Here is a 25,054-nt window from a genome sequence, read left to right as displayed (position 1 = left end):
GATGATGAAAGTGGCAGGGTCCACCTGACTCCAGGGGTTTGGGAATTTCTCCATACGTTTGAAGCATATGATCTGGTGTGTCTTGCATTTCACAGGGACACAGATACCTTGGTTGGATTACCCAGGCCCATCCACGAAAGTGTGAAGACCCTAAAACAGGTGACTGGCGGGGGCTCTTCAGGGGTAGGGAGCCATCCAGCCAAGCTGGACTACCAGGTCCTGGTACTGGGTTAGGCTCTTCCACCAGGCACATGCTGAACCTATTATTCTGCATTTACCTGAAGGCGTTTTGGCCTTCAAGAAAAAAATCTGGTCTTGCTACTTACCAACGTTCAGATAGATAAAAAAGTTCTCCTTTCTTCTTTTCATCCGTTCTCTCTCTCTTCCCACTTTGTGCTTCCTTTCCTCTCACGTCTCTCCCTATAGGACCACTAACTTCCACAGGCCCAGGACTGAGTAGCAGGCTGCTCTACGTGTCACGTGTGTTTGAGCCCCAAGACTAAGAGTAGGCGTCTCCTGCACAGACCTTGACTTTTCTCCCCCTGAGCGTCACTCCACACCCACATGCACATGCAGCAGAACCCGCAGGGCAGCGGGCCAGGGCCAAGGACCTGTTCTTGGCTTCCCTTTGCACTTTGGTTGAGGGTAAATGCTTAGGTATTTGAGGCTCTTCGACAAATGGGAAGCATGGAATCAACAGAAACACTGTGTATGAAGCACTTTGCTCAGTGTTAATGATGTTAATGATGCAAAGGTGACTAAGAGTCCTACCTTCAAAGAGTTCATGACCTGCTTGGACCCATGCACAGAATGTTGCCTTGTGGTTGAGGATGTTAAACAAGAGGCGGGTGCACGTGTGATCGAGGCCCTCGGCCCCTTGTCGGTGTCTTATCTTCCCCAGCACAAGTACATCTCCATCGCAGACGTTCAGATCAAGAATGAGGAAGCGCTGGAGAAGTGCCCCATGTCTCTGGTGAGTCGGGGGTCCTGCACAGGAAGGAAATCTATCTGCAGTGCTGTCACAGAGCATGCGTGCCTGCTCTTGGGCTCTTACTGTGTGCCAGGCAAGACAAGGTCCCCACTTTCACGTTACGTGAAAGTTGGAGAAAAAAGATAAACCAATAGTTAAGGAAACAAGAAGACTATCAGAGAATGGGGGATATAATAAAGAAAGTTTAAATAGAACGACATGATAAAGGCATGTAGTAGACTACTTTAGATTGGGCAGTCAGGGTGGTAGACCTCTGAGAAGGGGACAGTTACGCCAAGATATGAGGTACAAGAAGGAGCGGCCATAGGAACATCGGGAAAAGAGCCTTCCAAGCAGAGGGAACAGCCTTAACAGGAAGACAGCAAGCTCAGAATGTTAGGGTTAGGGAACGAAAGCTGTTTATGTGGCGCGGCCCACGGGAGCGCAGGGTTGACGGGTGGGCTTGTGGGAGACAGAGTCAGAGAGGTGGTCGGGGCCAACATTACTAAGCAGGCCCAGGAAGCAAAGACAGCGAGCTTGACGTCGATTCACGTCAAAGCTGAAGCCTTTGCAAAGGGATGCCTTTGGAGGTTTGTTTTAATCAGGGGAGGGACATGATCTGATTTATCTTTTTAAAAACCATTGGCTGCAGTGTAGCGACTGGACCAGAAAAGAGTGGAAACAGGGGTATCAGTTAGGAAGCTCAAACAGAAATCAAGGTGGAAGGTGACGGTGACCTGGACGTGGGTAGTAATTGTGGAGCCAGGGAAAAGTAGACGAGTTTGGGGGATATTTTGGGGGTGTAGCTGACGAGAGCTGCAGTTCAATTGTATATGCTAGAGAGGGGAAAAGAGAAATCAAGAACAAGTCCCCTTTGCCACGATGGGAGTTCTGTTGTATCAAGAGTTCTATTTTGGTCATCCTAAGTTTTAAATATCCATTAGGCATCCATACTAGAGCAGCCAAGCAATAGATATATGGGTCTAGAGTTCTAGAGAGGTGACTCGCCTAGAGAGATTAATCTGGGAGCTGTTGATTTATGGACAGTGTCAAAAACCATAAAACTGGCTGAGATAACCCAGGGAAGGAGTAGAAATAGAGAAGAGGGTGGAAGCCAGGACAAAGCCCTGGGGCACACCAGTATGTTGAGGGTGGGATGAGTCAGGAAAGGAGCCGGCAAAGAAGAGTAAGAGAATCACGCAGGGAGGTGAGAGGAAATCCAGGACATTATACCATAAAAGCTAAGAAAAGAAAGTCTTTCAAGAAGGGCGTGATCAGCTGTGTCAAGTGCCACTGACAAGGGGAGCGTGGTAAGAGCCAGGTGCCCGCTGGATGTGGAAACATGAAGAAAACTGGTGACCTTGAAAAGAGCCACCTCAAGTGAAGTGGTAGGGCTAGAAGCCTCGTGGGTGTGTGGAAAAAAAATGCAAAGAAAGGACGCAGTCAACATAGACAACAGGAGTTTTGTTGTGAAGAGAATAGAAATAGGATGGTAGCTGAAGGAGGCTGTGGGCTCAAGGGAAAGTGCTTTATAGCTGGGAGATGCTCGAGTATGTTTGTGTTCTGACAGAGGTGATCCAGGAGGGAGGGGACAATTACACACTATTGCATTTGACGCAGCAAAAGCGCGTGAGAACCTGAGCCCAAGTGGAGGGTTGGCCTTTGGTAAGAGTATAGGTGGTTCCTCCTTCCTGTCAAGGAAGGTAGAGACTGGCGGATGTGGCATTGAGAAGAGGAGCAGGTGCCTGTCGGTTTGTTTTCTCCATGAAGTGTGAGGGAGGCTTAGCCACTGCTGAGAGGTTCTGGGTGAGGGACTGGTTTGAGGAGAGGAGAGAAGGTCTGAGATAAGCCTTCGGAGAACAGGAAGGCAAGCGGGCAGGATTGCCAGGCTTCACTAAATGCCCACATAAGACCTGTGCTCATGGAAGCAGCCGTTGAGTTGTGTGGGATGAAAGGGCCTGGTTACTTCTCCCTGCCTCAGGGTCTCATGGCAGCGACCCCCACCCTGTAACAGAGGGACCTGGGGTGAGCAAGGACAGCACTGGCCAAAGATGACAGTGGCCTGAGTAGCCTCTGGAGCATTGGAGGCCCAAGTCTCCCTACTCTGGTAAAAAGCTTAAGTGGGTCATCAAAAGGACAAAAAGAGGAGTGCCTGAGGGGTGGGTCAGAAGGGAGAAAGGCGCATTGTAGGGGCTAATGGAGAAGTGAAGAAAATAGTTTCCACCTCAAGCCTCCCAGCTATTATTCCTTCCTGCCTCTCCAGGCCGTAGGTTACCCAACTCCCTTATTGATTCTCCAGATTAAGTCACCTGTCTCTCCTTCAGAGCATTCCAGAGCTCCCAGATGGCCTCAGGTTGACACCTTGGGAAGTGCCTCTGTGTGGAGTATCTGTTCCAGTGTCCCAGGCACACCTGTAGCCTGAGTGAAGCCCACGTGTCCAGCAAAGCAGTGGTCCGAGGCAGGAGTTCTGACTCCTGACCCAGCACGTGACACGGAAAGACTAATTCTGGGTTAACTCCAGATGATGTGAAAACCAGAATTACAGATTGTTATGGCTGGAAGAGCCCTCAGCAGTCCTTCAGATGAGCCCACTGTTCCTCTAAAAGAGGAAACTAGGACCCAGGGAGGGAAAGTAAATTACCCAAGGTCAGGCATGAGTCATTGACACAAATCGGATAGGGAACATGCTGAGATCTGACACCAAGCTCAGTGCTCTTTTCATGTCACCCTTCACAACCGAGAAAATGTAGCTTTTGGTCAACTGGAAATATCCTGGGCAAATTGTGTGTTTCCTGCCATAGGGGGAAGAGGTGGTACCAGAGACGCCATGTGAAATCCTCTACCAGGGCATGCTGTATAGCCTCCCCCAGTACATGGTAAGGAGATGGCTGGGCTCGAGCTGCCCTTCTCTGCTGTGAGGAACACACAGCTGAGAGCCATTTCAGCTGAGCTGTCCACCATTGGAGCCTGTGCCCCCCAGGCGAGGCATTCTCTGACACAGAATCCTGAGCTCTCCTCGGGGCTCCTCCAAGGGGAAGGAGAGCTTGGCAGCACTCCCAAGTCCTTCTTTGGGAGGGTGGAGATTGAGGGGCCCTATGCCCCCTGAGGTCTGCTGTGGTCTGTCATGTCCTGGCTAGCTTCAGGCTGAGAATGGTCGGGGTGAGAGGAAAGAAAATTTAGATGGTCAGGGTTAGAGGAGAGAAAAGGGTAGGGGGAGTGAGATCTTGCATGTACCGCGCCCTTTATCTCTGGGCATTGCCCCTCTCACTCTGCTTCTTCCTTCCTCCTCTTTGGAAAGAGCAGTCTTGAAGCAGAGCAGCCTATGAGCTTCCTTTTGGCTCCTTAGCCCCACAGGCAGGCCTCTCAGGACTGGGCACCTGTTTGCCCTCTGGGGGCTGGAGAGATTTGGTCATCGAGGGAAGAACTGAAAGGAAGGCTTTAAAACACTTCTCGTACGGCTGTTGGGGTGTTGAAGAATCGCCTTGTTGAATGGGCCGGACGGGGATGCATGTCCTCATTTTCTGCTTTCCAGATCGCTCTGCTTAAGATTCTGCTGGCCGCAGCGCCCACCTCCAAGGCTAAGACAGACTCTATCAATATCCTGGCAGATGTCCTTCCTGAGGAGATGCCGTGAGTGCTTCCACGGGCGCAGCTGCTCAGTACTAGCCGTCTCGTCTATGGGGTCTCCCAGTCCCCACCCCACCTTGTCAACACGCACAGGGATTGTCGCCAAAGAGATCTCCCCTCCGCCACCAGTAGCCCCTTTTCACTACAGTGTCCTCTGCTGTGCCCTTTTGAGCTCAGAATCGAGGGCCCAGCGGGCAGCTTCAGTGCCCGTGACTGGCCACCCAGGTAGGTGGGTGGGCTTTGCCAAGGGATGAGCTTGCCAAAGCGGAGAGAGAAACAAAGAGACTCCAGGTGGTTTTCTCCAAACAGGCTTGGAGTGGGAACTCTGGAGGTTTCCGTAGGCCAGAAGTTCGGGTTTCCCAAGGCCTGGCTGTCTGTATGCCGGGTCATGGAGGCCTCTCCCCTGCTGCCCCTGCCCTGACTCCTGTCCCCATTGTAGCGTCACTGTTCTCCAGAGCATGAAGCTGGGCATCGACGTGAACAGGCACAAGGAGATCATCGTGAAGAGCATCTCTGCCCTCCTCCTGCTGCTCCTCAAACACTTCAAACTGAACCACATCTACCAGGTGAGCAGCGGGGAGCGCTTGTCACAGGGCGCGGGTCTTCTCCAGGCCCCGTCTCCCCAGCGAGGGGCCAAGAGCCCTCATAGTCCTGCTGAGCACCTTCCAGCCTTCTCTTTGTGTCATCAGGGAATCCAGACACCGGTCGCACCGGCGTGGGGTGGGGGTGTGGAGTGCGATGTGGGGAACTGTCCTGAGGGTTGTAGGTAGGAATGTAGTTTCTTGGGAATAGGCCAGCCTTGAAGCGATGGAAGGCAGGATTCAAGCTTTCCACAAAAAGGGGGAAAAGTATGTTGGGCACAGTTTTTGATATGGGAAGCACTTTTCTAACATTTGAGATACGATTCTGAATAAGCCACAGTTCTAGCCCTTAAGGGCTTGTAAGGATACAGATCCATAAACAGCCAATGGTAGAGTGGTACGTACTGTAATGCAGGTCAGCATTGACTGCCGTGGACACACCAAGTCAGCCTGAAGTGGAGGAGAAGTGACTTCTAATCTGAGTCCCAAAGAAAGAAATGTTTACTGAGATATGGGAGTTGTCAGGGAAAGACGACAGGAAGCATTTCAAGCAGAAAAGCTAATTTGAAAGTCCAGAGGGGAGAGAGCACAGTACCTTAGGGAACTGATGAAATATTGCTGGAGTTCTGCCTGGGGTCGGAGAAGATGGGGAGGCCTGGTGACCCCTAAGGCTAAAGGGGACAATGGAGCAGACCATAATATACAGGAAAATATACAATTATCCTGGAGCTATAATGTGCCTGGCACTCTGTTAAGCTTGTGTGGGTTCTCATTGAATTCACTCAACCCTATGCAGTAGGTCGTATTTTACCCGTTTTATAGATGAGGAAACCAGAGCTCAGGAAGGTTAACCTGCTTCCCCATGGAGGTGTTGGCGCCACGCTAAGGAGTTTGGACTTGGTCCTGTGGGCATTGCCAAGGTAGAGGGGAAGATGGCAGTGAATGGATGGTCTCTGTGGTGAGAGCGAGGGAAGGAGAGGAGGCTTCTCATCCCTGCATAGAAGCTCTGCTCTATTTTCCTCCTACAAAGTCAGGACCAAGTTTGTCAGAGGAAGAGCAGGTCCTCAGACGGCAGGGAGGTCCCTGCAGGGTCTTTGTCCACTGAGTATAGAACCAGGGCACTTCTCCACTTTAGTACATGCAAGGACGTCTTTGGGTGTGTTGGGGTGTCCTGGGTGCTCACACTTCTGCTAGTGTTCACTGGGCAGCACCAGGGCTGGGAGGAGTTGGGGTGGGTGGGAAGTAAGTGTTCCTGGTAGAAGAACAGAGAAGGGTGCATGTGGCTGTGTGTTTCTGCTGCCTCGCTTGGTGGGCAGTGTGTGGACCAACAGCCAGACAGGTGGGTGGCTTGCTGGGCCTCGCCAATGTGTGTCAGTGTCAGTGAATCCTGACAAGGCTACAGACACATGTCAAACTGAAAACCATTTTCCGTGGTATGGATTGGCTTCTCCATCTGGGACTTTGAAAAATACCCTGGGTCAGCTGCCAGGAAGAAAATATTTGATCAGAAGAAATGGGCAGCACAAGCTGACTCCCCACCTCTAACCACACGTTCAGGGGCAGAGGGCAGCTTAGCTTGCTGCCATGGTGGCTACTTGGTAATCAGGAAGAAGTAGGGGATTTAAAGTGGCACTGTTTTCTGGTTTGTCAACACAGTTTCTGCACTCTCCTAGTAGTCTAGGTTCTGGATCTGGAAACAAATTGTGTCTGATACTCCTCAGTGTATCCTGGGCAAAATCCATGGTGACACAGCTCCATGACACTGCCTCCGCTAGGTCTTCCTGGACACAAAGCCCGTCCAGATTCAAGAGAGCAGAAGGGAGCGCCTGTGTTGTGGCGTTTAGCTCATCAGAGAGGTCTTGGACTTATTCTCAGCGCAGTGCCTGTTCACGGAAGGGCTCCTGTGGATTCATTCATTAACATACTGACAGTACAGGGGATAATACGATGAGCCATACGTACTCTCCCTGGAGCCCACATTCCCGTGGTTCATTTGGTTACTGTGCATCGTCTCCGTCCTGACGCAGTGATGCCAGCAGTCGCCAGGAGTAAGTTGCACCTGTCCCTGCTGTATCAATCACAGTGGAAACTATGAGCCCGGGGTTTGGTGTGGAGAACAGCTCAGGGAGCCTTCCTTTCCTGTTGGGATTAGTTACAAATCTCACAGCAATTCCTTCTATTTATCTGGAGTGGGATTTTCCTTCTGGCTTGTTTATGTTTTGTGCTTTGGGTCAGGAGTTTGCTTCTCTGCAGATTGTCTCCCTCCGTATAGGATGGGCTGGCTGAAGATATTTCTCCCCACTTCCCAGACAGGAAGACTGATAACACAAGTGGACAGTGAATATTCTGAGGAGTGGATATTAGAATTATACTTGCCTCTCTTTTTCATACATACCTTCTATTCTCCCCCAAATAAGCAACCCTTTCTGCTTTGATCTTTTAATTCAGTTTGAATATGTATCGCAACATTTGGTATTTGCCAACTGCATTCCCCTGATCCTGAAGTTCTTCAATCAAAATATTTTGTCCTACATCACTGCTAAAAACAGGTATGGGCTCTGCATAGGTTTATTTCAAAGGGCTAGTTTGGGGTGGTTGAGAAAATTCCTGCATCTCTGAGACTCAGTTCTCCTAGTGTCCCTAGTCCCTTCTCTCTTGGAGCTGTCGCTGTTAAATTTAATTTCCTTGAAGTGTTAGCTGTTGGGGTGTATAGCTTTGGCCTCTTCACAAAGATATTTGTATTTTAAAAGTTTTGAAACCTGAAAACTGTCATGACTCCAAGCAATGAAACTACAAAGATGAAATTTCAGCCCTGTGTCAGAAGATCCAAAAGATGTTTCTTGTGAAACAGCCTGCTTGTCTGGCCAGCCCGATCTTGTTATAAATCATAAGTTGGATCACTTCCACTACTTTGTAAACTAAAGTGTAATAGGGAATTTGTAACTGAAAGGAAATACTAGACCCTGACTTAGATCGCGTTGTAGTTTTAAAAATTGCAGTATTTTCACATCCATTATTTAATCTCAGCGGTGCTAAGAGGTAGTACGACATGTTTTATTTCTCATTGTACAATTAGGAAAGAAACTCAGGTTAACTGACTTGCTCGGGATGAACACGCTGGTGAGACCCCTTCAGTCAGCAGTGAAGGCAGGATCAAAACATAAATTGCTTTCTGATCACAATTGCTGTGAATACAAATTGCTTTCCACTCCTCCAGCCAAGTGGGGACTTGGCGTTGGGAGGGTGAGGGAGGGTTACAGAGTAGATCCTTGTTCCTTAATTTTCTGCTTCCCTGAGAACGGGAAGCATTTCAATCAGTAGAGTGTATCAGAAGTGCTTTAACAGAGACACATTTCCTGAAGGAGAAGTAAGAAGGCTAATCTGATACTTGGAATGACAGGAGGGGCTAGGAGGTGTGGCCTCACCATTCTGTCTGTCCTGCCTGAAATTCTACCGTGGAGAGCAGCTTACTTATATGTAATTTAACACATGCACAGAACCGGAAGTCATGAGACCTGGATTCCTAACCTGGATCTGCCATGTGCTAGCTATGTCATCTCAAGTCACATACTTGGTTTTTCTGAGCCACAATATTCTCATCTTTAAAATGAGAATAATACCTCCTCTGACTATATCATAGAGCTTTTGTATGCATTAGTTGAGATAAACATGAGATTGCTTTAAATACTTTTCCCATTTGGAGGAAGCATTGGAGAATGTGTTTTCTACTAAGCAGAGAGCCTTGTGTACTGGCGCCCTTAAAAAGGGTGCTAAAACATGCTAGTTGGGTTACCAGGGAAAATGAAAGTGTAGGTCAGGCGGGGTGAGGGCCACAGCTTCATGAAGGTACCGGTGTGTTTCAGTCCACCCTCTTAGTTATAAGTGACTGAAACAAGCTGGACCTGGCTTATGCAGAGTGGAGAATTTATTAAAAAGAAATGGGAGGTATATCATCTGGAACCCAGGACAAGGTTGCAGCTCTGGGCCTCAGGGTTGATCTGTAGTGTGGGGAGACCAGGACGCCCTCTACCTCTGTCTGTGGACACCAAGCCGTAGTTCCGCTCCATTTCCTTTCTCACTGACAAATTGTATTGTCTGCTTCCCAGGCCACTTGGTGAAATAGGCTCACATGAGCTACCCATGTCCCACCTGATGACATTTCAGAGATTACAGTGGCTCAATCCTTGTTTCACATTCCCAGGGTTAGAGGTCCATCCCTGGATCGATCAACTGTGGCTGGGAGAGTGGGGTTCGGAAACGAAATGCTCCCTACTGAACACATGGGCCTGGAAAGAGAGGGGCAAACAATCCAATAGGTGTCCATCGCGTTCAATTGGGAGTCAGAAGTGTGATCGTCCCCGGCTGTGCATCCCTTGCTAAGGTCGGCCTGGCTGGGAGGTCCTCCCGTGCACCACCTACCGACTTGACCGTTACCTGATCCCTGAGAACTTGGGGCTCATCGTGCTCAGTTTCCTCATGGTTCTTGCCATCTAGATAGTCTAGAAACTTGTAAGCTTACTGTATGGCCCTTGAGGTATATAGAATTCAGTTCACTGAAATTGGGACGCATCCATCTGTGATTTCCCGCCCCCATTTCCTGGTCACCAGCACCTCCTTTGCCATGGGGCTTTGTCAGTGGGAGGTGGGTAGATAAGTTGATAAGCCAGCCAAGAACGTTTATCCTGATGGAGCAGCACAGAACTGGCAGCCCTGGGAGAGTCCAGGAGACGGGATTAAGATGTTGAATAACAGTGTAGGTAGGTCCACCGCCCTCTCCTCGCCTCCCCTTTTCCCTAGTTTATCTCTGTGGGTTTCTTGGACAAAGGCAAAACATTTCTAGTCAAATAAATTGTTGCCTTTTGCTAGGACAGAGGTTTTGACTTTCAAAATGCAGAAACAGGCCCAAGGAAACCCATATTCTTTATTGCCGCTGCTGTGCCAACCTCTTTATTTCCAACTGCACTAGTTCAGGTAGATTGGTGTTTAAAACCTCACGGAATATCAGGACTAGAAGGAGCATGAGAGATTAGCGAGTCTCAATTCTGCGTTTTACCAGTGCAGAAGGGAGACGAGGAAAGACAGAACTGTCACTTGGCGTGTTCCTGTCAGCATGCCTGATTTCCTGCTTCTCGGGCTCGTCGCGGAGCCTCCAGCTCCCTGGCCGTGCCCCACTGTTGGTTTTGGGGACAGATGCTGTTGCCATCTTGAGCTACTAGATTGGCCCTGCTGCAGGAAGCTACCTCTGTCTCAAGCTTCCTTAAGGAGCAGCTTCATTCCCCAGAGCTCCTGGCCTTCAGAAACATCTGGTGAGAGACACAGGAGAGGTCTTTGTTTCATCCTCACATCCACAGGTTACGTGGGATAAATGTGGGCAACATCTCCAGAAGCACAGTGATATTCACACATGCACCCAGCATACACTTACATACAGAGACACAAATGCACACACGCTTGCATATTCCTTTAAAGAATGGAGGAGAAAGCTGGCTATACAGAGGTTCTCTTTTGCATCTGCCACATGGTGGGCCAGCCTGAAAGAACTCAGTTGGTTCCTTTCATGACTCTGAGGAGAGGAGATTAGAGCTGGAGTTGCCTCGCACCAGAACCCTTAGTTTCCGCTAAGGTCACTAAACAATTTGGGAAATAAATGGGGCCTGCTGGAGAGAGAAATCACTACTTCCCTTTCAAGTACAACTGTTTCCTACCATTGTGATTTTCCTAAAGCCTGCCCTATCTCTGCATCTTGCAGCATCTCGGTCCTGGATTACCCTTGCTGTACCATCCAGGATTTGCCAGAACTCACCACGGAGAGTCTGGTAAGCAGATGGGGATGGGGTGACCTTTGAAATTGCCAGGTGGCAGAGGCTGGCATTTGCTGTTCCATTTCTTCTCCAGCCCCAGAATGCCCTGGTTTGGGAGTTTCCATTCAATAAAGGCCTACTGGCAAAAGCCCAGAGGCGGTAGGGGTTTAGAGCTGCTGATCCAGTTGAGAACAATTTGGAAAAGCTGAGCATAGCATTCTGTAGGGAAGAGAAAAGGGTCAGTGAAAAACACTAAGGAGGAGAGGAAATTTAGGAAGATAAGGGGACTGAAATTGAATGTGAACTTCTGTGCAAAATGTCAGGAGCATCTCTTCCGGTCTGTCCCAAACAGTTATCTGTCTTCTTTCTGCTGTGCTACATGCAGGCTACTCGCTTTTCTTATGGGTTATAACACCTAGGAGTGGTACTTCAGAAAATACCTCGCCTGGGTCTCTCTGACGCAAAAGTCAATCTAGCCAGAGAACGATGACTCAGAAAATTCCTCATCCTGGGAACAGCTCGAGGCAAATCAGAAAATGTCCTTAGAGTTATTCTGAATTCCATGAAAATGACTGATGAACAGCATATTGAAGATCAAGTGTCTACCTCATCACGTGTTGTCACAGCTCCTTAGTTACAACTCGGTCCATACCCTCACTCTGTTGCATTGTAAACTGTCTCTGTTTCTCCATTTGACTGAAAGCTCTTTAAAGGAAGAGATATTGTCATCATTTTTATATCTCCAGAATCTAGCACCATATTTGGTACATGGAAAGAGCTCAATAAATGCTGAATAATGAGATGACGGCACCCGTGTGTGCTACAACCCTTTGTCCCCCAACTTTAATACCTGCAGATTGTTGCATTAGAAACATGTATTATGCAAAAATGCTTTCTGTGATATAGGTTGTATAGAACTTTCAGATTCTTCGCTAAATGGAACCTGAGAGCCATTTGGTCCAAACCCCTATTTCAAAGATGAGAAGCCTGAGGGCCCATTGGATAAAGTGACTTGGCTGTTCCACTCTTCATATATGACAGGCCCTGAATTAGAGAAAGGCCCATGTCCGGAGACACCAAGTCTAGCACCCATTTTAGCACCAGGGCCAATATTCCCTGTCTTATTTAGATGTGGTCTCAGCAGCCAAGGAACCTGGGAACTTCTTTCCCTTACAGAGAGAGGTGATAAGTTGTCCAACTTTGTTTATGTACATGATGTTATCCAATCTTTAAAACAACTGGATGAGGTTGGTATTACTGTCTTATGGGTAGAGAAGTTAAATAACTGCCCAAATCGTACTGTTGAAAGCAGCAGAGGCAAGCTAGAGACCTACATCCTGCCATTCAGAGCTGGAATAAAGAATGCACTTTATCACAGAAACAGTGCTACAGAGATAGCATTAACATTTGACTATTAGTAGGGTATTTCAAAACATAAAGTCAGCTTTCATGACCTGAATCTATTTCTTGATACAATGTGTTCTCTTGTCTCAATCCCGTGTTTAGGAATTGATGGGAACCATACTTTCGTATCTCTTCCAATTGACCTTTTGGGATATGAGCATAAAATTATCAAAATAATTGTTATGCCTCTGAGAAGACTTTATTATTATGCAAGAGTGGGTGAAAGCATGTATCTATTCTTAATCAAAAAACAAATTCAGGCTGGGTATGCCTCTCCTTTCTGTGAAGCAGCAGTGGCATCTGGTGGTTTCATTTGGTAACCACAGTTTGTTTTGTTTTGTTTTTGGCTTGAATTTACAATGTAAGTCCAATCATGGGCTTAAGTAATTAGTAAGTTTACTCCACATACATCCTCAGTATAATGGTTTATTTATCTAAACTGATGGCTTCCATACTCAGAAATGACTCATCTTGAAGATTTATCTCTTTTTTCAGGCTCAATGAATTAATTGTAAACAGAAAATATACTGGTTTTTTTTTAAGCATATAAGTTTTCTTTAAATAACATTAAAGTTTTTTTCTGAATATAAAGTCGATATATATACTATTGCACAAAATTGGAGAAAACCGGAAAAATGTGGGGGGGAAATTAAAATATCCTACGTATAACCACTATTATTAATGTTTTGTTGCAATTACCATATATATGTATATCTTTATTAATATATACTTGTACATCTTTAGACCCAAGGTGTACACAAACAAATAATTTACTTGTGAGAGTGGAAGATGGGCACATGTTTTCTTTTTAATTTTAGCTGGCTGAAAGTGAGTGAATGCCTTGCTTTCGGTAGTGTGAAGTACCAGGAGGGAGAGAATGGCCAGATACTGCTAGTCACAAAATATATCTCCCACAGAAGTTTACATCTTACTTAATATGCCGAGTCCTGCAAAAAAGAGAGAGAAAAGGAAGGTGACCTGCCTTAAAGGAACATAAACAAAAATAGAAAACCCTGAAGCCTGGTAAATCTCAAATGGCACCCATGCTGCTGAAGGCCTGCTGGGAAGGTGATTGTTGGGTTGGACACGGTAAGGCAGGGCTCCATGCAGAGCCTGCTGCTGCAAGCAAGGGAGACCAGACTGGGCTCAGGTATCCTGAGAGCCCCAGACCAGCATGTGTTCCTTCAGCACCCACTCCAGGCAGCATCTGGTGATGCAAGAACTGGGGCTAGCTGTAGATGTCAAGGAGGGGGTGTCAGAAAGAAAGGAGAGCAAGCCCTGGGCAGGCGACATTATCGTCAGGAGGGAATTGGGGCATGTTTCCTAGAACTTCTGAGACTGAGCTCTGAAGAAAAGGCAGCCACAGTTAATTTTCTTTGACTCAGAACTTCATTCTTAAACCAACTGCAGAAAGTTGACGTAAATCACAGAATTATTGAACTGTCAGAGCTGAAAGGATCTTAACCCGTTTGCCACGACGGTCAGATATATCCGAATGAATCTTTCCATCCACTGACTGCGGATGGAAATGTCCCCAGAAAGGAAGTTTAGGAACGCAGATGTACATTTTTCTATATTTTTGTGGTTTTCAGGAATGAATAACAATAGGAAGGTTTTTTTGTTTGTTTTTTGCGGGGGAACAGGACTTTATTGGGGAACAGTGTGTACTTCAAGGACTCTTTTCCAAGTCAAGTTGTCCTTTCAGTCCCAGCTGTGGGGGGTGCAGCTCAGCTCCAGGTCCAGTTGCCGTTGCTAGTTGCAGGGCAACTACCTTGCGGGACTCCAGGAGTTGAACTGGCAACCTTGTGGTTGAGAGCCCACTGGCCCATGTGGGAATCGAACAGGCAGCCTTCAGAGTTAGGAGCACGGAGTTCCAACCACCTGAGCCACCAGGCCAGTCCAACAATAGGAAGTTTTTATACACAAAAAATGATGTCATTTATATACAAAGCAGCTCAAATTGTTATTATTAAGTGTATAAAATAGTCAAAATATCAACTTCTTGTTTTTTGTGGGTTTCTGAAATCAATTTACGCAGTAAAAGTGTCAAAGATTAACTAGTTTAACCTCTCATAGGAAATAGGGAAATGACTTGCCCAAGATCACACAGCCAGGGCAAAACCATAATCCAGGTGTCCTGGGGCCCACTCCAGTGCTTCTTCTACAAGGCCGTACCTCTACTCCCGTATTATTCTTTGGGTGCTAAGGAATGCAACGCTTTTAATGCTACTACCGTGTTAGAAATTAGGATACAGTTCCAATAGATTTACCTCTCTCTCCCATATGTTTGTTGTTTCCCCTGCTTCTTTTTTAAAAAATAAACATTTAAAAGTCTGTTTCCTCTGTTAGCCACAGAAGATATAACATCTATAGAACCTGATCTGTTTTGGGCAAGGCAAACTAGCTTATTGCACTAGAGTGGAAACTCCCATGGAAGTTTCTCTTGGATGGAAACAGATGGTTCTCCTGGGAACTAGTTCTAAACACAATATTGAACATTTACTACAGGAAGAACATTTTTTCTAAATAATAGTTCTAAAAAATTTCCCTGAAACTTTTTGACCCTTAGTTTTATTTATATCTTAGGCAAGCCTAATACTCTCAAAAATCATGGATGTTCAATCCACATTACATGTATGCCTGTCTTGCTTGTTTCAAATTCATTTGGGAAAGGAGGGGGCAATTTTCCATTCACCAGACAGCAGCTCGCTTCTACACATCTTTTACTCCTACACACTCCTGTCACTCTGTGGACATGAGGAATTTCCAAGATGTTAGTTTGGCTACCATGCATACTCATTGATGTATATAGCTTCTGACACCAGCATATATTTATACGCCCCAAATTTCGTAAGGACCTGTTTCTAATCTGTTATTTCTGGTTGGGTGCTCACAAGATATCGAGAAACATAAGAGAAACACCTAGTTAAAATTAACCATCTGCCATTTTTCTTTCCATGCTGAAGAATTAAGCAATTTATTGCAATATGTTTGATAAAGGAGGGTGGGGGATGATTTTTAAAAATTCAACCATAATGAATATCAGATCCATCTCACATAGTTTGAAATCTACCAGAATAACTCCTAGCAGTGACAAACATAGCTTATATAAGTGTTGTAAAGTATATGGGGGTAAAAATTCTATCATCTCTTTTCTGATCCTAAATTAGAAAGCTTGCTTAAATGAAGTTTCTATGTTCATGTATCATCTTTCTGACCAGTGCTTGCTCTAAGTCCAGAGTCTTCCAGGATTGGCAGCTGTGTGTTTTCAGATGAAAGATATTGCATGGGTTAAGGCCTCAGTGTGTGAAGAGCAGGATGGTGAGGAGGAAGCATTTCATATGGAAAGCCTCATCTAGACTGACCACCAATGACTTCCAGGTTTCTGTGGGAATGACAGCCTTGTAGGTGCTGAGATAATGAGAGGCGTGCCTTATTACAGGAAGCTGGAGAAAACAATCAGTTCTGCTGGAGGAACCTCTTTTCCTGCATCAACCTTCTGAGGCTGCTCAATAAGCTGACCAAATGGAAGCATTCCAGAACCATGGTGAGTGGCGCTTCAGATCATTGAGGTGTCCATCAGACCGAATTTTTTTTGAATCTCTAGTAAATAGTTTCGACTTCCTGCTTTGCGAGCTCTATAGATAGACACTAAATGCTACCTAAGATTTCACACCTCCTTATTCTGGACATTTATTCTATATGAGATAATTATTTACCAGTCCATTTCTTTTCAGGAAGCTAAATATGGACCCTTCCTCAGGGCTGCTCTGGTAGGGAAGTTAGTGTCGTTATTTGGACTATAGTTACACATCCCAAGTCTAAGATTTTTCATTGCAGCATTATTTGTAATCATGAAAGATAAGAAGCAACCTAACTAGTCGTTAATATGGGACCAACTGGTTATATAATTTGTGGTACAACCTTATAATAGAATATTATATAACATTAAAAAGAATGAGGTAGTTCGATGGAATAATTTTCAAGATATATTGTTTTAAAAAGGCATGGTATGAAATAGTGTAACAGGATATGTAGTTGGCTATCATTTTCGTTAATGAAAGTAATATATGCATACATAGAATTACCTCTAGAAGATACCCAAGAAAGTGCCAGCAGTGAAAATGAGATGTGTACCTGACAAAATATTTTTGCACTTTATATCATGTACTTTGAATATTAGAAACTTTTCATTGTGAAGTATAAATGGAGTAGTTCCTCTATGTTCTTAAACACTAAATCTAAGTAGAGCCTGGACCATAGATTCTCAAAGCTCCCCAGGGTAATCTGAGGCCAGCCAGATTTGGCTTAATTTATCTGTGAGCTGGAAATTCCAAGAAACTTTAGATTTGCATCTGTCTTTCTTCACTCCCACCCCTCTTTAAATGGGCAGATGCTGGTGGTGTTTAAGTCTGCTCCAATCTTAAAGCGGGCCCTCAAGGTCAAACAGGCCATGCTACAACTTTATGTCCTGAAGCTGCTAAAAATACAGACCAAGTACCTTGGGCGCCAGTGGAGGAAAAGCAACATGAAAACCATGTCAGCCATTTACCAGAAAGTGCGCCACCGCATGAATGACGACTGGGCTTACGGGAATGGTGAGTATTCTCAGAGCTTCCGACCGCCAGGAGTTGCCTGGGGTTTAAACAAAACTAAATAAACATTTATCTCTACTCTCATTGTATGAATTGTTACATATTTTAGATGAGAAGATGTGTGGTTATAGGTCACGTGCTGATGTAACAAACTTTAATGCACTGCCCCAATCTAGCACGTACCCTGTCCTACGTAAACCATGAAAACCTATTTTATTAAACAAGTAAGTTGAGGGATAATTACTCCCTTTCCAAAGCATTCCTTTAAATGACAGGTTTTGCTGAGAGCTTTTTTTTCCCTTAAATTAAAACAACCTTTTATTTATTACAAAGCAGTTAGAAAATACAAGTAAGCAAACATTTTACAATATTACCATATTTAAGCCACATTTATATCACCCAAAGATTACCAGTTTACATCTTATTGTGTATTATTGCAGATCTTTTTCTACATATACACATTTTATTAAAATGAAAGCAAATTGTATGTGCTATTTTATCATCTTCTCTCTTCAGTTAACATTTCTACCCTCCCATATCACGACATTTTTATTTTATCTAATAATCAAGTCTATATTCAGAATTCCCCAGTTGCCCCAAAATGTTCTTTGAAGCTATTTTTTTCCAAGTCATAATCCAACCCAGGACCATAAATTCCATCTGGTTGTTATATCCTTTTATTTGTTTTGATTCTAGCAGTCACCGTCCCCCTCCCGCTATCCCCTCCCCTCCAACACTGACTAATTGAAGAAATAGTTCAAGTTTTCTCCAGTTTACACATCCACTTTCTAGATTTATCTACTTGATTCGTGTGGTATCATTTACGTTATTCCTCTATCTCTGGTATTACCTGTAAACTGAAAGTTAGATCTAAAGGTTTGATACATTCGATTTAAACCTTTTTAGCTAGGTTTGGCTAAACCACAGTCTAGGTAATGCTGGTAACTGTATATTGCCTCACATTGCAATATCTGGTTGACCTACCAGGACTTATCCTAAGATTGACCAGAGTTTGGAAGAATTCATTTTAGAGAGCTTTTTCCTTGTATTGATGTTTGCTGTAGTGGGATTTGATCATTATTTGCATAATTGCATTTAAGAGTTTTTGGTAAGATTACTAATGACTTGTGTTTGCTCAAATTTGTAACCTGCCTGAATTTTAGAGGATGCTGCAGTAAAGAGTTCAGAGAACTAAGGGACATGTGTGGTTGGCAGATAACAAGCCAGGATGCAACTTCTACTGTAAGACATAAAGCACAATTAACTATTTAAATTCTTATAGACTTTTAAAACATGAAAATGTTTTATCCTGTAAAGGGCACATCTGTTGTTGCTGCCATTGTGAGCCCAAACCCCAGCTGCACTTATGATAAACCATTGAGTGTGGGACATAAGCGATCTGGGAAATATGTATTCCTGGCTCTAAAATAAGTGTCTAAGTGGAATAAGTAGAAACAAAGCAGATTATCTGTTTTCTGTCTTTACCTCCACAGAAGCCTTCACCTCATAATCCTAACATAAGCTGACACATAGATTATCGTGTGCTGGGGGAGGTCCCAGGGAATCAGGAAAGTCTTTAGTAATCGGTCCATTCTGAGTCTCCTTGTTGTACCTCTTCCTGCCTTTTCCCATTCTTTGAGAGCTGGTGATTCTGTTCAAGTGGGAAAGACCCATCGTGAGGAAAGCTCAAGAAAGGGAACTGAGTTGCCATTTTGAAAATATAATCAGGAGGTCCTCGAATAATATCCTCATTCAATGTCATTTCATTATAAGTTGATGAGATACCTTAGGAACTTACCTTTCATTTATGTCAATTAACCGATGATAAAATTGGTTTCTTTATATGTCATTTCGCTTAAAATCACAGAACCCATCAATGACGTTGAGGACTTACTATGCATATAACTAGTGAAACGGTGAAATAATGAAAAGGAAATAGAGTAAAAGAAACTGCTACCAGTTTCTAGACTCCCTTCCAAAGATAGTCTCTGCATATATAAGCATGTGTATGTAGACATGTGTGTATTTTTTAAACCTGAGTGACAGCATGTTATCTACTTACTTTGTACATGGCTCTTTACAGAAAAGGAAATTCTGAGCAGTTCCATTGTTGGTATCCTACAGACCATGTTCTGTGGTAAGGGGCACCGTGTCCTGAATTGTATACATCTTCTTCTTTCTCTCTTCCCATCACAGACATCGACGCCAGGCCGTGGGACTTCCAAGCAGAAGAATGCACCTTGAGGGCCAACATTGAGGCTTTTAACAGCCGCCGGTATGACAGACCCCAGGACTCTGAATTCTCACCTGTGGATAACTGCTTGCAGAGTGTGCTGGGGCAGAGGTTGGATCTGCCTGAGGATTTCCACTATTCATATGAGATCTGGCTGGAAAGAGAGGTGTTTTCACAACCCATCTGTTGGGAAGAGCTGCTCCAGAATCACTAAGCTCTGGTCTACAAAGCATCTGATAGATAGGGGTTGGCTCCAATAAATGGTGCTCTGCCTACCCTGCCCATTCAGCCTTTGTTTCCCGCTCTGGAAGTGCTTGTCCAGGGGAGAGCTGGCCCAGTCCACCGACATCCTGTGGAGTTCGGGACACTCTGGGAGCTGCTGGGCCTGGAGATAGTGCAAGCCTGGGATCCTGAGTCACAAAAAAATTGATCAACTTGCCCTGGGGTCTGCTGGGTGCCAGGTGGCCTTAGAAATCTGCTGGATCGGTCCTGACAGGCTCTTTTGTGGGACTGCTTTTCAGTCTTGCCTAGAACCAGCCTGGCCTTTGTTGGCCCCAAGTGAGTGTAAGTTTATTATGGCATTTGGCCCATGGCATTCATTTGGCCCACTCCTATTCATGGTAATAGGAGGTGCATGTCATAAAAGAGAACATTGTCTTCTGCTCACCCTGGATTCCTAGGATTTACCAGAGGTTTGGAAAAACCAACTTTGAAATTAAGTCTCTATTTTAAATGTAGAATTTTGACACTCACCTCTTTCTAAAATCATTAGCTCTGAGATGATTTTAGAACACCTGCACCTGCTTTGTGAAGGATGATGATTTACTATTACCCAAATACTGCATGTATATTGTGTGAAGTGTTTTTTTCTTTATTCCCCAAGAGATCTGTGTTCAATGTGAAAATTATTTCCTTGTGAAAATTATTTCCTTGTGTACTCTGTATAGGGCATGGAGTGCTCTGCCACAACCGATATGAAACAGGCCTTCATGTTTTTTTGAAACTACCTTCGTCTTAAAATGACTGCCTACACTGTAGAAAATTATTTTTTTCATCCAATTCATTCTTTAAATGACCAGTTAACTACAGAAGGGTTTATTTATTGAGGTGGTGTATCCATTCGTGCTCATGATCAATTATGAATTGAACAGCAAGAGCATCACAGCTTACCATTTTTCTTCTATACTGATTGATTTTTTTTTCTTTTTTCTGCTGGTAGTTTAGCAATACTGTTTCTACCTAAAAGTATTGCACATTTCTTTGAAAACATAAGGACTAGTGTACCAACCTCTATAAACTTTTCTTACAGTAGAATCAAATACTTCCCAACAGGACAAGTTTTTAGAAGAGTTTCTGATTCAATCAAGATTATTTTACATTTCTTCTATCCCCACATTTGTCATCTATATTATCAAGCTTTTTAACTCTAAATCCACTCCCACCCACCACATAGACACTACTGAATCTTTTTTTGTGATAGCACTAGGCCACTTTAATTGTGCCAGGAGGGGGAGATCTAATCAAAATTGGCTTATTGACTCAGTCCTTTGTCAACCCCAATCTCATTTTCATGACCGAATTACAAACCACGTCCAAAGGAACTATACCAAAACTCTAATTAAAGCTTAAAATTTCACTTCTTTGTGCTTTAAGGTAGCCGGATTTCTGTTTTTATGGGAAGGTCATGATGAACGTAAGTATGTAATGAATGAAACTTCTTAAAATAATTTGTAAATTTTGCCTGAGTAGGGTGGTAGTCCTCTTTGCAATCAAAATAATTTACTGAGCATATCATCTATGAACCCTATTAATCTATAATTTTAATGTGATTTAAGTAAAAACATAATGTTCAAGGAAAGAGCAGTCATCAATCTATTTCATTTTAAGCCATATAGTATTTAATTTGTGTCAAGAACAAATAAGCTGCCCTTTTAAAAATATGCACATGAATGCTTTCTGAGGCATAGAAGTACGCTAAGCCTTAACATTTCATACTTTCTTACAAATCTTCTCGAAGGGAAGATTAATTCTCAGTGCAGATGGAGAAACTGTGGTACCAAGGAGAAGTGATTAGTTTCAAGTCGCATAATTCTTCCACTGACTTGCTGGGACTGGTATTCAGCTATTGACAGCCAGCCCCATATGTTAAGGTAACAACTTTGAATCTCCCAATTTGAGAACCAATGTGTATGGTTAGGAATAAATTCAGATTAATCAACCTCCAATGGTGATTATTGTTACTGCAAAGACCATTATTTGAGTGATTCATTACAGTAGAAGATTTTTATTTGTGAGTATTTCAATAAAGTTTGTGTTGACACTGTTTATCTACTGAAGCACTTTAATAAAAAGAAAATCGAACTAGAGTTAGAAATTGGGTCTTTAAATTCTTCAACATAAGAGAATCTTATAGACTTTAGATACAAAAAGGAAAGATAATTAAAGAGCATGAATATATAAAACCTCCTATTAGTATTCCCTGGGAGTAGACAAATATAAGCAACTGCAAAATCTCAGTGACTTATGACAAAGTTTTATTTCTTGTTCATGGGTTTGGGGATCAGCTGCAGCTGTGCTTAACTCAGGTTGGCTTACTAGATTGGTTCTGCTCCATTCGTCGTCTTCTTCTGGCACTAGACTGATGGGCTTGGCCCTACCTGGGATATACTGTCCTCATAGTAAAGGGCAGGAGCAAAAGACCAAACCATACCATGCAAGCACCTTTAAAGCTCCTGCTTGCATGTGGCATAAATCAAATTGCTCATATTCCATTGGCCTGAAGCAATTCACATGGACAAGCCAGCCACTGGGCCAGAGAAGCTCGCTAGAGAAACGGAACCAATTGGCAACCAGATTGCCGTAGACAGTGAGATACAGCAGCTTCCCATGAACTCTTGAGATTGGTAGTGGGACTTTCTTAGAGATTCTTGAGAATTTCAGCAGATTTCCAGGGAGCATTTGAACCTACCCATTTCAGGGCTTTGTGCTGCTATTTTCTTTCTTTTTTAAAAAAATTAAAGTTTATTGGGGTGACAATGGTTAGTAAAGTTACATAGCTTTCAGGTGTACAATCCTGTAATACATCATCTATATATCACATTGTGTGTTCACCACCCAGAGTGCTGATATTTTCAGTTGTGGCTTTCTTGACCTTTGTCCACAATTCCCCTGCTCTTCCACATAACAATAACCTCTGTTATATAAAGACAATCCTATAGACAAGTGTTTTGATGGTTTCTGTTTCTCCCCCCGAGTAGTTGTGTTTGAATTCTTTGCTGTAGTTCTTGAGGTAGCCCATATTTACAATAAAACTAGCTGAGAATAAGAATGTCGCTGTGGTTCTGGAACACAAATGACACTGGTTCATACAACAATCAAATTCATGACCTTGATCTCATCAATGCTGTAATTGGTGAGTTAAGTAACCACCTTAATATCCAGGCTAGGTCAAATATGAACTTGGCTACTCTTTTGGCACTCTGGGATGCTACATGCTAAGTGTGTGTTTAGGGTGATTTGCAGAGGCTAACAAAGTCCTGCTATTATCTCAGAAATACTGGGCATGGCCAATTAACATCTGTTCTACCTATAATTCCGGGCCAGGCTTTTCTGTATTAGTGTGATAAAAGAATATCTTCTGTAATAAAAAATGTTTTACAAAATACAGAATTTAGCTATAAACATTTGTGAAACACTCAGTAGATTCTATAGCAGCCAGTACTATCTTACATGTGTTTAATACTGGTACATATTTTATATGATGCTTTTCAACACAAGAGACATCAAAAATTTTGGAGTAAATATGGCCACAGCATGATTTTATTATGTATACATTAAATATAACTTTTGTCTTCCTCTGGGCCTCCTGCTTTCTCACTTTCTCTCAACCAAAAAAAGAATATAGTGATAGTGAGAAGAATAATCTGCCTCCCTTATAATCTTACCACTCAACACTGAGCTATTAATATGGTGGCAGTTTAACAATATAAGGAAATGTGTAATCTCTAAAATAAGGTAGAACAAAGGGAGAGATCAAAGCTTTTATATTGGCAACAACATGCAGATACTTTTAGAAATGTTGGCATGGGTAAGTCCTAATTGGTGATTTTGGAAAAACACATGAGTTATCTTATTTGACTGATTTTTCCACTAGTGAATTTTCAGTAGCCTCTGGATTGCCTTCAGAATTCCTGGTCTGGAAAGTTTATAGATGGTAAGTCCTGAGTACATTATACCTTTAAATACCTTTCCCAGGTGAATGTACTCTCCATATGTTTGACTATTCTAATTATTATCCTTAAAATGTTAAACCTCATATTTGGAAGCAGATTTTTCTGTGGAAGTATATCCTTGAGTTAAGGGGATCTGAGATTATCCAGGCTAATCTCCATCCAATGCAAGAATTCCTTTAATAGCATTCCCTCTGTGTTAATCTAGCCTCCAGTACTTTCACTGACAAGAACCTCACAACTTCCTAGTTTCTATAGTAACAACTAAAGTGTCTACAACAGAATTAAATACCTCAATACAATCAACCTGTGGTATTATTTGGGCCAGAAGAAACATGAACATTTATGGAATCCCAACACCTAACTTGAGCCATTAGTTGTATCTTCTTCCCACTGTGTTAGCTTCCTAGGCCTGCTATAACAAGTTACCAGAAGCTGGCTGGCTTCAAACAAGAGAAATTTCTTCTCTCACAGTTGTGGGGGCCAGAAGTCTGAAATCAAAGTATCAGAAGGACAATATTCCCTTCAAAGGCTCTACGGGAGAATCCATTCCTTGCCTCTTCCAGTTTCTGCGGGCTCCAGGCATTCCTTGGTTTGTGGCACATCACTCCAATTCCTGCCTGCATGGTCACATTGCTTCCTCCTCTTCTTTCTCAAAACTCCCTCTGCGTCTCTTTTACAAGGATACATCTGATTGAATATAGAGCCCATCAGGATAAGCTTCTGCAGTCAAAAGCCTAAACTTAATCTTTTGCCATATAAGGTAATATTCACAGACCCTAAGGATGAGATCATGAACATATACTTTTTTTGGGGAGTTGGGAGGCATCAATCAATCCACTAACGCTCATCAAACACCTTATAAATATCAGTATTGATTCATTTACTCTATCATTATTAGCGGTATAAGGCAAAATCCAGGGGGAGTTATCTTTATTTGGAAAATGCTTGCAGTTATTGACTTAGTCAAAGGAGAGTCAATTAAAGAAAGTGTCAGGCTTGGGTAGATTTTGTGACACAGGGAAGCAAGTGTAAAATTGAAGAATACATTTATGTATTTATTGGTATTTTTGTTAAGAAAATACATTTGAAAAAAAAATCAAATGATTTTTCAGAGTCCACAGTGAAAAATGTAACATCCCACCCCAGATCCCTATCTCATTCTCCATAAGCCATCACTATCAGGATTTTTTCTATTTGTTACACTTTCAGCAAATTCCCATGATCATACTCGTCTCCTCCCCACCAACATTTTTTACACAAATGGAAGCACAATATATTCTGATCTATACTTGCCTTTATCATTTATCCTGGAGATCTATCTACATCAGCGTTTTCTTCAATGACTATAAATTTAATATATTGAATAATTAAATCAAACAATTCTTCCCTAACACTGCTTTAAAACATTTTTCAGCAAGGAAGAAAGTTAGAAGCAAAGGTATAGAAGAGAAGAATGGGGTGTGTGTATGTTGTAGGATGAGGGGAAGGGAGACTCACTTAGTTCTCGTAGCAAAAGGCCAGAGCAATCTGAAATATAACCTCCTGCTAGCAGCTCCGGCCTTTCAGACTCCCAGATCCTACAAACGTAATTTGTCTGAGTGGGCTGTGGGG

General features: G+C 43.5%; 1 protein-coding gene across 1 annotated transcript in view; it reads left to right on the top strand.

Moving 5' to 3' along the window:
* The window catches only part of STRIP2 (striatin interacting protein 2), a 39,355-nt gene extending 16,314 nt beyond the window's left edge, over positions 1–23,041 (top strand). Inside the window, exons 12-21 of the mRNA XM_033099291.1 lie at positions 96–159; positions 902–973; positions 3,772–3,846; positions 4,503–4,600; positions 5,037–5,163; positions 7,627–7,727; positions 10,928–10,994; positions 15,826–15,930; positions 16,777–16,981; positions 19,175–23,041. Of these exons, the coding sequence (XP_032955182.1) occupies positions 96–159; positions 902–973; positions 3,772–3,846; positions 4,503–4,600; positions 5,037–5,163; positions 7,627–7,727; positions 10,928–10,994; positions 15,826–15,930; positions 16,777–16,981; positions 19,175–19,425 (1,165 nt within the window). The 3' untranslated portion in view covers positions 19,426–23,041. The remainder of the gene's footprint in view (positions 1–95; positions 160–901; positions 974–3,771; positions 3,847–4,502; positions 4,601–5,036; positions 5,164–7,626; positions 7,728–10,927; positions 10,995–15,825; positions 15,931–16,776; positions 16,982–19,174) is intronic.
* Positions 23,042–25,054: the final 2,013 nt, after the last annotated feature.

The sequence above is a fragment of the Rhinolophus ferrumequinum genome, chromosome 26, assembly GCF_004115265.2.
Source record: "Rhinolophus ferrumequinum isolate MPI-CBG mRhiFer1 chromosome 26, mRhiFer1_v1.p, whole genome shotgun sequence".
Classification (NCBI taxonomy): domain Eukaryota; kingdom Metazoa; phylum Chordata; class Mammalia; order Chiroptera; family Rhinolophidae; genus Rhinolophus; species Rhinolophus ferrumequinum.
Note: the sequence above shows the minus strand (reverse complement) of the source record. Positions and strands in the feature narration are given on the sequence as shown.